Source organism: Mirounga angustirostris, unplaced genomic scaffold (genome assembly GCF_029215605.1).
Source record: "Mirounga angustirostris isolate CCGP_5_RB_7025 unplaced genomic scaffold, mMirAng1.0.hap1 SCAF_8, whole genome shotgun sequence".
In the NCBI taxonomy this organism is placed as follows: Eukaryota; Metazoa; Chordata; class Mammalia; order Carnivora; family Phocidae; genus Mirounga; species Mirounga angustirostris.
In genome coordinates this window covers 119,272,087-119,286,157 of record NW_026991716.1, presented here as the reverse complement: position 1 = coordinate 119,286,157, position 14,071 = coordinate 119,272,087, and the positions used below count along the sequence as shown (strand labels likewise).

General features: G+C 43.4%; 1 protein-coding gene across 1 annotated transcript; it reads left to right on the top strand.

The window, feature by feature from the left end:
* The first annotated feature begins 792 nt into the window (after positions 1–792).
* On the top strand, positions 793–13,841 carry PERP (p53 apoptosis effector related to PMP22). The gene is made up of 3 exons (XM_045866110.3): positions 793–1,147; positions 11,732–11,872; positions 13,455–13,841. The coding sequence occupies exons 1-3, from the start codon at positions 934–936 to the stop codon at positions 13,679–13,681; spliced, it is 582 nt and encodes a 193-aa protein (XP_045722066.1). The 5' UTR covers positions 793–933; the 3' UTR covers positions 13,682–13,841.
* The last annotated feature ends 230 nt before the right edge of the window (positions 13,842–14,071 follow it).

Genomic DNA, 14,071 nt, shown 5'->3' with positions numbered 1-14,071 from the left:
CCAGACCCAGCAGGATAGGCGGGTATTTAAGCAGATTAGAGTATGAAGTAAGCCACCGTACAAGGTACAAAGGTGGAGCCCAGGAGGAAATGGCCACCTCTACCTAGGAAGGTCAGGGACGGGCTCCTGGGTTGCGCACACACGTTCAAACGCAGTGCAACACTGGCCCACAGGTACAACATGAACACCCACCCCAAACTGCTTGAAACTCAAATATGGGATTGTTGCAAGTCAGACCATTATCGGACAGCAGGGATCCAATATTTAGCAGGTCTGCGCGGATTAAAACGTGCACCCGGGGGGCACCTGGGTGGCTCAGTTGGTTGAGCGGCTGCCTTCGGCTCAGGTCATGATCCCAGGGTCCTGGGATCGAGCCCCCCCCCCGCGTCGGGCTCCCTGCTCAGCGGGGAGCCTGCTTCTCCCTCTCCCTCTGCCTGCCTCTCTGCCTACTTGTTCTCTATCTCTGTCAAATAAATAAATAAAATCTTTAAAAAAAAAAAAAAAACGTGCACCCGGTGAGGCACTGAGAACCACATGCCGCGTGAGAGGCTCCAGGACGCGGGAAACGAGGCGGTGGCGAGGCGAGGAGGCGCGCGTGACTGCAGCCGGGCCGAGCCCCCGGCCCTCTTCCCAGGCCGGGCGCCGGCCCCCCGCGGCTCCAGGCCCGCCCGGGCGGGTTGGGCTCGCCCACGCCCCGTGTAACCCGAGCCCGGCCCCGCCTCTCCCCGCGCGCACGCCGGGGGCCGGCCGGGCAGGTCGGGGCGGCGCGCCGTGAGTCACCGGAATCTAGGTGGGGCCCGGGGCCCGAGCCGCGTCCTCCCGGGAGCCGCCTCCCCGCCGCCTCTTCCTTTTGTCGCGCTGCCCGCGCTCGCGGGCCACTCTCCGCGGCGTCCGAGCCCCGCGCGCTCCTCTCCTCCGCGCGCCACCGTCGAGATGCTGCGCTGCGGCCTGGCCTGCGAGCGCTGCAGGTGGATCCTGCCCCTGCTGCTGCTCAGCGCCATCGCCTTCGACATCATCGCGCTGGCCGGCCGCGGCTGGCTGCAGTCGAGCGGGCACATCCAGACGTCCTCGCTGTGGTGGCGATGCTTCCATGAGGGCGGCGGCAGCGGGTCCCACGAGGAGGGCTGCCAGAGCCTCATGGAGTATGGTGAGTGCCGCCGCCTCCGGGAAGACCTCCGGGCTGTGGCCGGGCGTGCGCGGCCTTCGGAAACCGCCCTAAGGGAAGGCACTGAACCGGGGCAGAGGTAGTGAGTGATGGGGTGGGGTGGGGTGGGGGAAGTCTGTTTAGAGCTTAGGTTTAGGCATCCGACCTGAACAAAAGAAAGCATTAGCGGCTTTGAGTGGCCAGAACCAGGCCCAATGCTGGGCGAAAACGGACCTAGTTCAAACTATGTTTCGTGTAGCGTTTGCCGGTTACGTGCAAAGGGTGATTTCCAGCCACTGAAAAGGTTTAGATGAGGAAATATAATGAACAGGGTATTTTCTTGGACACCTACTGAAATCTCTTACCATTGCCCCTCCTCCTGTGATTCTTGGTAAGATTAAAATAGAAATATTAAAATATGTGCCTTCCCCAAGGTCGGTGTGTTCGTTTAACTGGGACTAAGTGAAAGCAACTCTTCTTCCATTGAAAAAGCCCTTTCCGTCAAAGTTTTAGCAGTTATGATTTCAATAGGGATGGCAGTATTTTTTAAGCAGCAGGCTAGTTTGGTTAGCTTTTGTTTTAGGGGCTTTTTGACTTAAATCCAGCATTGTTTAGAAAACTTACTTATTCTAATCTGATTTGAAATCTACGCAGCAAACTCATCTTCTACGCCAGCAAAATGAAGCAGAGTTGACAAATTTAATATATTGCAGATGGAATATTTTATTTTTTCCAGCATGGAGGCAGCCCGGGTGGGTGTTTCACTTAATATGCGGGACTGGAGAGGAGCCCAGTCCTGTCGGGGGCCACTCCTGCTTAGGGTAGTCCTGAAGAATAGCAGGGATCTATTGTGATTAGCAGTGTGTGCCTGGGGTGCGGGAGAGGAGGGGTTAAGTATGAGCATAATCCGAAACTTAAAGCTAAATGCTCCTGAATGAGGCTTTAGCAACTGAGTTTAATAGTTTTAAACTCAGAAAGAAGGCTACCCGGCCTTTTTTTCATTCCCTGCTAGGACCATTGACTTGATTCTTTACACCGAAGTGCACCGAAGTGGCCCACGGCTTCCGAGCACACTGTTTATTTGTGGTTCTGGGGGCCCCTATCCGGAGCTTGGTGCTGTATCTTATCTACTATGGAACTGTATGGAAATTCCCACCATGAGTTTTCCCCGCAAAGGGAGGCATGGTCCTCATTAGCAGCTAATAAAATGTAAAGACTGCATGGAATTCCTGCTTTCCTTAAAGTCTGTGTTTTTCCTTTCTTAAAACAAACAGAGCGCCTGCCAGCATTTCAATTATCTCAGATCTTTTAGGTTTTAAAAGGGAATTAATTTCTTTGAAGTAACGTATCTGTATCTTTTAGTTAAAACGTACTGGAGCTCAGTCTCTTGTAGGGGAACTTAACAGGACTGCTTAAACAGGTGTGTCTTTAAGCAGACTTGATAATCATACTCAGAACAAAGGCTAGTACAGACCCAAAGAGCAGTCTGCAGTCCCCCTCATGTGCAGTCAGGTTAGTGCAGCACGGGAGGAGAGGTGCTGGTAGAACCCCCAGCAGCAGCACTATCCCTGGGACGTGATCTGGCCTGCAAGACTCTGGCGGTGACTACAGCCCTCTTGGGAAACTCACACAATGCAGTTGTTATTTTTCTTGACTTGCAAGGTGAGCTCACCTTCGTAGGGTGTGGTGCCTCCAGCTCACAATGATACAGTGCTTTGTATATGGAAGGGAATAAGCAGGTTTTGTTGGTTTAATTTTTTAATTAGAAGTCTAAAGCATAAACTCTTTTAATTGTAAAGACACCACTGATCCGGTGTATAAACTATGTTTCAAGTTGATGTAGAAATTGGTCTTTGGCAAAGTTCAGTTTTCCAAGTAAAAAAAAAAAAAATCTATTACTACCTTTATGATGCAGCAAGACTGATTTTCATAAGTGGGTGGTGGCTTTAACATCCCAGTTAAGTTATTCCTATGACCTTTGCAAAGATAAGTAAGTGCCAATAATGTGTTAGACGCAGCTTTTGTGCAAGACCTAGAATCAAATCATGAATCCAGGATCCACTGTCATTAGGTGTCCATGGGAAGAAGAATATAGATGTGAGCTCCCCGAAGAGAGGTCCATCTCAGGCTCCTGTGGTCAGAGATGAGTTGGAATGTTTATTATACTTTCACTTCATTTTGTGCCATGGACTGTTGGCTAGTTTTGCTTCACAAATATCGAAACTGTGGATTCCTACAATGTAGGGTGATTTTCTAGGCATCTCTAACTCTGGAGATTTTCAGATAACCTCAGTAAGGCTTTGTGGAAAACAATATGTTTAGAGGAGGTCTCTCTAAAGAGTTTACAGTTTACACACACTCCCACATATGTATAAACCCAACAAGGGGTAAGGTGGATGACTCTAATTAAAATGATATCTTAATATAGGGGATTGAGAGTGTATATCCCTCTTTAAAAACTTCTTGCTATGTTCTAGAGTGTAAACGTTGTGATTTACATTGTAACTATTAAGAAAGTATACCTTCTCATTACAAAGTGCTTGACCATCTCTTTCTATTAATTAATACTCATAACATTAGTATGTTCGTTTTGATATTAAAAACAGATTATTCCTGGCAAGTCTTGGCAATAATGCTAATAAGAGAGACGTCTTTATAAAGGGAAATATTTCCTTAGAACTCTGTAAAATGCAGATTATACTACCCATTAGAACTATGTAAAATGCAGAATATTATATTCCCCATGGTTATCGATGGTTTTTTAAAGAACTTCAGATTGCTACATCACCTCATTTTTCCTCATAAATGAACTAAATTATACACTGAATATTTGCTTTTACATGATATTAACAACTAAAGAAATACCCAGCTTCACAAATACTCATTTAATTTTTAAAAAAATCATGAGCATGTAGAGCATGGAGAGAATCTCACATTTATATTTGTCCAAACAGGAAGAGAACATTGAAATGATCGGTCAAATTTCACCTACAAACAAAATGCAAAATTGCATTTGCATGCATGTTCACATATACTGTTTTTGTTCTGCCGGCACCCTTTCTTCCCCAGTTTTAGGAAAAAAGTACATCAGAAGGATATTTTAAATATCAATGATAGAGATTTCAAATCCCAAGCAGGTGCCTACTTGTCAGGGTGGAAACTAATTGTGATGAGTGAATGGCAGTGGGGACCCAGTGCAGCCAAATCAGAGTGCCTGCTTCAGCTCTGAACTCAGAAGTACAGAGCTTCCTTTTTACCAGATGCCTTTGAATACTGCACAGTGCATTGAATGTGTTGTTTTGGGGTTTTTTTTTGTTTTTTTGTTTTGTTTTGTTTTTACATGAAATCAGTCTCGGGTAAGTCCAGGAATCAGAGTATTATTTGAAATATTTTTAGATCATTTAGCCCTATGGTTCTTTTTTTTTTAATTTTTTTATTGTTATGTTAATCCCCATACATTATTTCATTAGTTTTAGATGTAGTGTTCCATGATTCATTGTTTGTGCATAACACCCAGTGCTCCATGCAGAATGTGCCCTCCTCAATACCCATCACCAGGCTAACCCATCCTCCCACCCCCCTCCCCTCTAGAACCCTCAGTTTGTTTTTCAGAGTCCATCCTCTCTGATGGTTCGTCTACCCCTCCTAAAGCCCTATATGGTTCTTAACTGTACAAGAAATGAGAAAGATAAGTACCAAGTGAATAGGTTTACATCAGGCTAAATTCAACTCAAAGGACTTCATGTTGAGATTGGCTCTTGAGGCTCTTTGGGGGGGAGGCGGGGGGAGGTATTGTAATGTCATTGTTTTATGGAATTAGGCATTCATGGATAGATTATTCTTTGTGGATGGGTGTTCATGGTTTTACACAGCAAAATAAAAAGTTGGCCACTCAATTGGTCATGGCTAAAAATATATATGTGTGTGTATTGATTTTTAAAATCCAGGCGTGTGGGAACCAGTGATTGGCCCACTTGCTGGACTTAGCAGGAACTGCCCAGGAGCCTCACTCCCTTTTAAGTGACCTAACTTGTTTTCTCCCTGCTAGGGGACACAGACTCCCAGGCTATAATAGAAGGGCTTTCACCAAAGCCTGTGCTCATCAACACCCCCCGTGACGAGCTAAGCCTCTTCCCTTTGTTCCGCATCTTAATTCGGTTCCCTGGATGCTGCTATTTGTCTAAAAGTACTTGTCTTATACTGATGGAGAGCAAGTATGCTTCCATGTAAATTTGACTTCCCTGCCTTTTTCATCTGACAGACTTTCAAGTCTGTGAGGATAGCTCCCCAATTCCCCGCTAGCTATCTAAGTTCAGGGTACAAATACCCATGTCCACATCTTCCTGGGTGGGATGGTTTCCCCACTGAGACTTTAAAACAAGACTGTAAAGAGGTAACGTATCAGGGTTCTACAAAAACCCAGCGGTAAGTAGTTACCATCAGGCTCAGTTTCAGGAGAAAATGTGGAGTATGTAAAGAATCTCACACCGACTGGATGCCATCCCATGTGACCCTGACCTTGCTTTACTGCCTTCTAAAGCTACTGCAGAATCGCTTCTTCCAACGTAGAGTTTTTTGGAGGCCTGTGATGAGTTGTCCTCTACATTTTTGCTACTCAACGTGTCCAGACCAGCGGCATCCGCATTTTCTGGGAGGTTATTGGACACTCGGTGTCTCAGGCCCCACCTGCTGAAGCAGAATCTGCATTTTCATGAGATCGCCAGGTGATTTGTAAGCACTTTCTGGTTTCAGAGGCGTTGGCCTATGTTCCTGCAGATCACCTCCTCATTGGACACACCCCAGTCTTTTTGAATATATATTCCACCCATGTGTATCTTTATTTGTAGATACGATCTTTTTAATTTTTTCAGCCATGATTTTATCCAGTTTTCAGTTCTATGACATAAAGAGTCTTACATAAAGAACACTATACAAACAGTATGAGATCTGACAAAATCTCAGATTTACTAGCTAAGGCCTTCGTACTATTAATAGATGAATCTGTTGTTCTGGAAAGGGACCCTACTCGAATTGGGTGGCAGGTTGGTGTCTGCAGGGTGCTGAGTAAGGGGCTAGGCCAGCCTGTTTTGGTCAGTATTTGGGGCCCACATGTAAAACTACTGAAGAATGCAGCATATCCAGTAAAAGAAAAACTAACTTTAGAGGAATAGTTAGTGACAGTCTGCAAAACATTACCCACAATACTAAAAATATTAGTAGTGCTCTCGTCCTACAAAGATGTTTTTTTTTTCCCCCAAAGCTTCAGTTTGCTTTATGGTTTCTCTCTTGGCATTCAAGGTATTTATTTATTTCTGCTATCTATCTATCTATCTATCTATCTATCTATCTATCTATCTATCTATCTATCTATCATCTATCTGTTTTGCTCCTTTCTTATCAGTTGACCTCACTGGTCTTTTCCTAGCTGTATTTGCCTTGTAACATTCTATTTTCACATGTCGTCACTGGAAAAAAGATACAGCATTTTTCTCATACAAAAAAACTTAAAAGCGTTTCCTAGGAAAAACTCAGAATTTCATTAGTGACCATTCGTGTTGATTTAATGTTGCATCTTTGCAAGTGATGGCAAAATTAGGTAAGCTGTTCTTCATCCAAATGGATCTTTAATGAATCTTATTTACAAGTGGATTTATAAGGCTGCTGGTTTCTTTGATAATAGGAACTTCTCCAAGTGGCACTTAGAAAATAAATTTAGGACATAATAGATCATATATAACACCAAATTCATCTTCCCTTAAGGAGACAGAACAAACAGAAACCATTCCTGCTCAGAAACACGGCATCTGTTTACCTGGAGTAGTGCATGATTTGTGTTTTCGGTTCACAGAGTGCTGACAGCGCGAGAATCCTCCCTGCTATCACAAACCACAATTAGAAAAGGCAATACAATTTTGCGTATAAAATAATAATGGAGGACAGACTTGTGAAGTGCCAAGGACCATCTATCTGTTCAATCATGGAAGAAGTAGTAGGATAAGTTTTTTAAAAATTGGTGTTTTTCTGTTGGGGTTGGTAGATATGGTATAATTTAGACCATGGTATAGTATAAAAATATAAATAGTTCCCCAAAGGGTTGGGTAAATTTGTAGGTATTAGGTTCATTCTGGGTAATTAGGTGAGACCAAATGTACTTGGGGTACAGATTTACCTTAACTTTTCAAAATGTTATGTCATGGAGATTTGCCATCTTATAAGTCTACACGGCTTTCGGTCCCCTTCTCGGACAGAATATAGGGCTGGGCTGACCCTGCTAAGACCCAGGAGGGTCCCTCTCATCATTTTATAGCAACATAGTCATTGATATGAGAAGGCAGGTTGTCTTACTCGTTATTCATCAGCCAGATCTTCAAAACCGTGCCAAGATTTGGGTCTTCAGCGGTAGTTAAGTGATTCATTGTGGGCGTTTCCATGCTGTAGGAGCAGGTTACACATGTTCTACTTCCAGAGAAGCTTTTCTCTGGAAAAGATGACACTTAATTTGCCATTTTGATTTTCTTTAGACTCAGCATTTTAAGTAAACAAACCGTGAGTGAATTATTTCACATAGCATAGGCCAAGTGCTTAAAATGGGCTGTGTTTATATTTGTGCTCACCGGTTGGCTTCAGGTTAGGTGAACCGGCTTGCCGTTTTCTTAACTCCTTTCAAGTACTTGAAACTCAGTGTAAATTACACCTCAGCTATTATGTTAGAGGAAGTAGTAATAGCAATAATCTGTATTCATCTTCCCCAAATAAATAGGAATAATGTTACACTTCATAGCTACATCATACATGACTTATTTAGCTCTACTTATAAAACCTTAATCTGTGACTGTCAAAATTTGGTTATCAAAATATGTTCTTTGTTAGGAAGTTTTATTATCGAAAATTCACATTCGGCCATGCAGTTTTCCCCCACGTTTGCATTCCTCTGCATGCAGTTTTGAACCTATGAACTCAAAAGGAAAAATCAGTATCTGCTTCTTTGAATTAATAATTGGATTTAATTGAATATAATCATTGGCAGTAACCATAAACATCTATAGAAATGTGACTGTAACTGACAGTGGGTCACATCCAGAAAATTATATGCTCTTGTTTTTGGCATGCTGCATCTGTTTTTATAAGGAGATTAATCATCTCTCTTAGTTCTCAAACTTTAGCATGGACGTAAGAAATGTCAGTAAGGTGCAGATTCCTGGGTACTACCGCTTGAGTTCTGATTCAGTGGGTCGGGAGGGAACCACAGGAATCTATATTTTTGATAAGCACCACTGATGATTTTGACACCATGATCTTTGGGCTAGGCTTTGAGATGATCTGATTAATATTCTTTCCAAAGCATGGTCCTGCTTCTCTTGCAAGTTCCCTTACTTGAAGGACAAGGCAAAAGTGAGAATGTTTCACATTCTGGCTTTATTCATTTCTATTTTAAAATAAAACATTTCTATTTTATCTTGCCCCTAAGGTCTCTTATTGATCTCCAGAAAGCACAAAAAGATCTGAGGGAAGTAATGAAAATTATAAATATCAAATCAGACCTACTCATGCACTCTCAGCCTTGTCCTGCAGGGATACTAAGGCATAATTTGTGGGGAAACATGGTATTTCTGAGGCATATAAAAAATGTGTCTTCTCCTTAATAACCTATCATGCCCTAGTCATTCATAAACCTAGAGGAAGATCTGGGAGGAGCTTGGGGATTGGAGAAAGCAACAGGGGAACGTAGTTCAGGTTTGTCTATAACAGATGATGTAAACATGTGGTGGGTAACTGAGGAACAAGGATGTGGTAGTGCAGAACTTTGCAAATATAGGAAGAAAACGGAAAATCTCGAGATCCCAGAGAAAAGTTCATAGGCATACATAAGTAACTTCTTGAATGGTGAAGGCTGGAGAATTCCTAGCTCCCTGACTTTTCACACAAGGGCTGTCATCCTCACACTTGTCTTGAAAGCAGGCATTTTTTGCCCCAGTTAGCTGCTGTGCAGATGACAGTGGCAGGGTAGAAATGAGGTCCGGCTGGCTTCAGAGTCCGGGTTACCTCTGCTCTCTGACACCTTTTACTTGGACCAGCCAAATGACCTATGCGGAAGGGAGGATGCAGGTGTCAGGCAAGCTGTGTTTGAGAAGGAGTAAAACCAGGGCGGTTTACTTTTACTTTTTTCGAGTGCAATACAGAGGAATAGGTCAAGAGCTCATGTTCGTCCATCAGTGAATGAATGAATGGATAAATAAAATGTGGAAGAGCTGCACAACAGAATATTTTTTGGTTATAAAAAGGGATGGAGTACTGGTACCTGCAAATATGGGTGAGCCTTGAAGCCATTATGCTGGGTGGGAGGAGACAGTCACAAAAGGCCACACAGTATGGATCCCATTTATTGGAAATGTCCAGAATAAGCCAGTTGGTAGAGACAGAAACTAGATTAATGGTTGCCGGAAGCTGGAGGAAAGGGAGAATGGCAAGTGACCGCTAATGGACGTGGGGCTTCTTCTGGGGGTGATGAAAATTTTGGAATTGTAAGTGGTGATGGTTGCACCACCCTGTGGATATAGTAGAGACCCCTGAATTGTACACTTTGAAAGAGTGAATTTGGGGCGCCTGGGTGGCTCAGTCGTTAAGCGTCTGCCTTCGGCTCAGGTCATGATCCCGGGGTCCTGGGATCGAGCCCCGCATCGGGCTCCCTGTTCGACGGGAAGCCTGCTTCTCCTTCTCCCTCTCCCTCTCCCACTCCCCCTGCTTGTGTTCCCTCTCTCGCTGTGTCTCTCTCTGTCAAATAAATCAATAAAAATCTTTAAAAAAAAAAAAAAAGAAAGAGTGAATTTTATGTAAATTATATATCTGAAAAGAATCCTGTTTTGGGTTTAGCCAGGCTGGAAATCAAACTCTGCCTGAACCACCTACCAACTGTGTGGCTATGGGCAGGTCATCTGAACTTTCAAAGCCTTAGTATATCCTTATTTCTAAAGAAATGATGATAAAGTTTTTTTATTTTTAAGTTATCTCTACACCCAACGTGGGGCTCGAACTTACAACCCTGAGATCAAAAGTCCCATGCTCCAACTGAACCAGCCGGGTGCCCAACTAAAGACATGATGATAGTATGAACCTTTAAAATGTATTGTGGGGCATCTGGGTGATTCAGTTGGTTAAGCATCTGACCCTGATTTAGGCTCAGGTCATGATCTCAGGGTCTTGAGATGGAGCCCTGCTTCAGGCTCCGCAGTGGGCGTGGAACCTGCTTAAGATTCTCTCTCCCCTCCTCCATCTGCTCCTCCCCCACCTCCCTCTCTTAAAAAAAAAAAGAAGAGAACATTAAAAGTTATTGTGAAGATTTAGTGAACTGATGCATGTCAAGTGCTTAGCGCAGTGCCTGACGAGCAATTCCATCATCAATGTTAGTTATGCCCTCTAGAAAGCAGGTTATATTGGAAGAGATTTTTGAAATCAGTGCAGGTTGCACATCGGGACTTACTGACTAGAATTGTTAGCCTGGGTATCCTGGCTCTCCCTATGCCCACAGGCTCAAGGTAGAACAACACAGGGCTGGAGGCGCCCATGTGGATTTTCAAGCCCAGAACTCAGTTTTCACTTCATCCTGATTGCTTTTAAGGCCCATACCCATTATTAAGAAGTCTTGTGCTGTCAATTCTGAATACTTAAGAAGTGAAAATTTAGACAAATAATGGGATATTGTTTGTACCTAAACTTGTTATAAAAATCACAGTTTCTTTATAATTAAATCGTTTTAGTGCACCTCTCTGCCTAGTCATAAGTACGTTTTCAAAGACTATTTTGGCACAGAACCAAACATTAATATGAAACAAAGCTCTTTTTGAAGGTATTTGAACCATTTCCTAAAGGGATTATAACTTAATTGTTCAATACCAAAAGTGTTGTTTGTTATGGTTGTGTTATGTCAGAACTTGAGTGAACCTTCTATTTTATTTTGTTTATTTTTTAAAAGATTTTATTTATTTATTTGAGAGAGCGCGTGCGAGAGCAAGAGAGCATGAGCAGGGGGAGGGGCAGAGGGAGAGAACCTTTTAAATATACCTGTTTGTATGGCTTCTTTATTACATGAGGAACAGTTGAATGAATTTTTTTTTTAAAGATTTTATTTATTTATTTGAGAGAGAGGATGAGAGGAGAGAGAGAGCACATGAGAGGGGGGAGGGTCAGAGGGAGAAGCAGACTCCCTGCTGAGCAGGGAGCCCGATGCGGGACTCGATCCCGGGACTCCAGGATCATGACCTGAGCCGAAGGCAGTCGCTTAACCAAATGAGCCACCCAGGCGCCCAAGGAACAGTTGAATGCATTTTAACTTTCATTTCAGAGATAGAAACGTTTGCTCCAAGTCTGAGGGGAGAGGGCATTACTGCAAGGAATATATCGTGCCCTCCATATGAATTGCCTATTCCTTCCTTGAGATATGGAGATGCTGAAGTACTGTCAAAAAGACTGTCCTTCCACCCAAATAAAGTAGTAGACAATAAAAAAAAAAAAAAACACCTCCTATTGATACTTTGATAGGTGATTTTAAAATTTGGCCTGTGTGTCTTATTAATTTCTTTTCTCTTACAGCGTGGGGAAGGGCAGCGGCTGCCATGCTCTTCTGTGGCTTTATCATCCTGGTGATCTGTTTTATCCTGTCCTTCTTTGCCCTCTGCGGACCCCAGATGCTGGTCTTTCTGAGAGTGATTGGAGGCCTCCTGGCCATGGCTGGTAAGACTAAGTCAGCGGTTCTTCATTTGTACCTTCAGTAGACATCACGATAGCACTGTCCAACCCACAATCCTTGATAATTACACTTCCGGATCCGTTGTCAGAAAATGCGTCACCATGGGCAGAAGTAACCGAGACATATGCTTTGAGGTCTAGGTCCCTTCTCTCCTGTGTCTCAGATGGTACCTCGTGTTTCCCATCCATGCTGCATGCTGCTGTCTCTTATAGGTGACCCCACATCCAGCGACACCCCTACTTTGAGGGACCAGGGCTGAGACAGGGCTGACTCGGTGCACTGTTTCCATAGTGGCCCCAGTGCTGGCCTCCTGAGAGCCCCCTTGCTGAGGGGGCTGCAATGTCCCTGAGCCATTTTACTTATGGAAGGAGTGTTACAGTCTTATGATGTGGCGGGCCATAGAAAGGTTTTCTGCAGTGCGACAGGAGACCCTAGGAGGGGCCAGGTCCGGAACTGCCTTTTTGTATCATAGAGCTGATTCTGCGGGACGGGGGATTTAGTGATGCAGGTGGGTGTGGTCAGAGTGAACATTTATTAATGGAATGCAAGAACTAGGGATCTAGGAGCACAGCCGGCAGGCACCGCTTGGTGTAGACTAGTGTCTTAATGTTACAGAGTGAAAATGTGTTCCTACCCTATGACATGGCAAAAGAATGCAGAACACAACACAGCATGTGTATGCTCATTATAGCTTCATGGAGTTACGCATGTTCATTGAAAAAGAATATAGAAGTCGATTTAATCAAGTTCTTATCTTTTTAAGTTGCTTAAAATGTTAATATGATTAATAGTAATTGTAAGAAGATGACTCTTACGCCAAAGAGTTTAGAAGTCTTGTCGACCTGTGTTTTCTTTCTTATCTCCTCCTTACACTTCCCCATGGCAGTAGGACCATTCCCCTCCTGTTTCTGTTCCCCCAGCCTGGAATGCTGTTCCCTCTGACCTCCATCTCTCCATTTCTATTTATTCCTCAGATTCCCACCTCCTCTTCAGGCTTTTCTGGTGTTTCTCTATGTTGATCATTCACATCACTGGCTTGTTGTTTCATTTAGTTACTCATTTATTAAGTGAATATTCCAGTGGTGTGCTGTTAAATATCAATATTGTCAAATATATGTACATGTGTGCATGCACACATGTGTAGGTGTATGTATTATTTTTGCTAGCCCCGAAAATATTAACTGTGTTTGGCACAGGAAATACCAAGATGAAAAGATACTCTTTTGTACCACCGTGCTTTTGGCTGTACACCACCGTTTTGCACTCTGTACTTAAGTAAATACAATGCTCACACAGGTCCTAAGAGGGGTTCTCTAATTGCTTTCTGTCCGTGTTTCGTATATTCAGCATTCTTCTCAGTGCCAGGTCTCTCTGACATACAGGAGTCAATAACTTGTTTTGGCTCATGATGAATAGATCCCCCGCCAGTCTCCTTCATTAGCAGGAAGTAGATTTAACACTTATTTAACGGCAAAAACCAGCTGTGGAAGAGGGAGTTAATCTGTTGTCCCCGTGCATTCATTCATGTGTCCTATATTCACTTTGTGATGTTTTTCTTCCCTTTAGCTATATTCCAGATCATCTCCCTGGTAATTTACCCTGTGAAGTACACGCAGACCTTCAACCTTCATATCAACCCCGGTGTCACTTACATCTATAACTGGGCCTATGGTTTCGGGTGGGCAGCCACGATTATCCTGATCGGCTGTGCCTTCTTCTTCTGTTGCCTTCCCAACTATGAAGATGACCTTTTGGGCAATGCCAAGCCCAGGTACTTCTACACATCTGCCTAAGGTGGGGCGTGAGCAGAAGATTGCTGCTGCCAAGATGGATCCCAGAGCAAGAAACTGTCTTCTCCAGCATCCTTTGAACCCATTTTGTGGGCAGTGTTCCTGTCATTAAACTAGTCAATGCTAAAATAATTTGGGAGAAAATATTTCTTAAATGGTGTTACAGTTTCATATTCATCTTTTATATATGTTTTGTAAACAAAACTTACTTCTTTTAACTAATGACCTCTAATATGCCAATATCCCCTTATATCTATTCATACCATTTATATGATATTTGTAAAAGAATATGAATATGAAGCTTAACCACTGTATAAGGCAAAAATGAGAAGGCTTCAAAGATTGGACTGACCTGGTCAAGTTTCTGGTTTGCCCAGATGGAATGGACTGGGT

Coding starts and splice junctions, on each gene's coding strand:
- PERP (XM_045866110.3), top strand. CDS start 934: ATGCTGCGCTGCGGCCTGGCCTGCGAGCGCTGCAGGTGGATCCTGCCC. Junction 1,148..11,731: donor CCAGAGCCTCATGGAGTATG/GTGAGTGCCGCC, acceptor TTTCTCTTACAG/CGTGGGGAAGGGCAGCGGCT. Junction 11,873..13,454: donor AGGCCTCCTGGCCATGGCTG/GTAAGACTAAGT, acceptor TCTTCCCTTTAG/CTATATTCCAGATCATCTCC.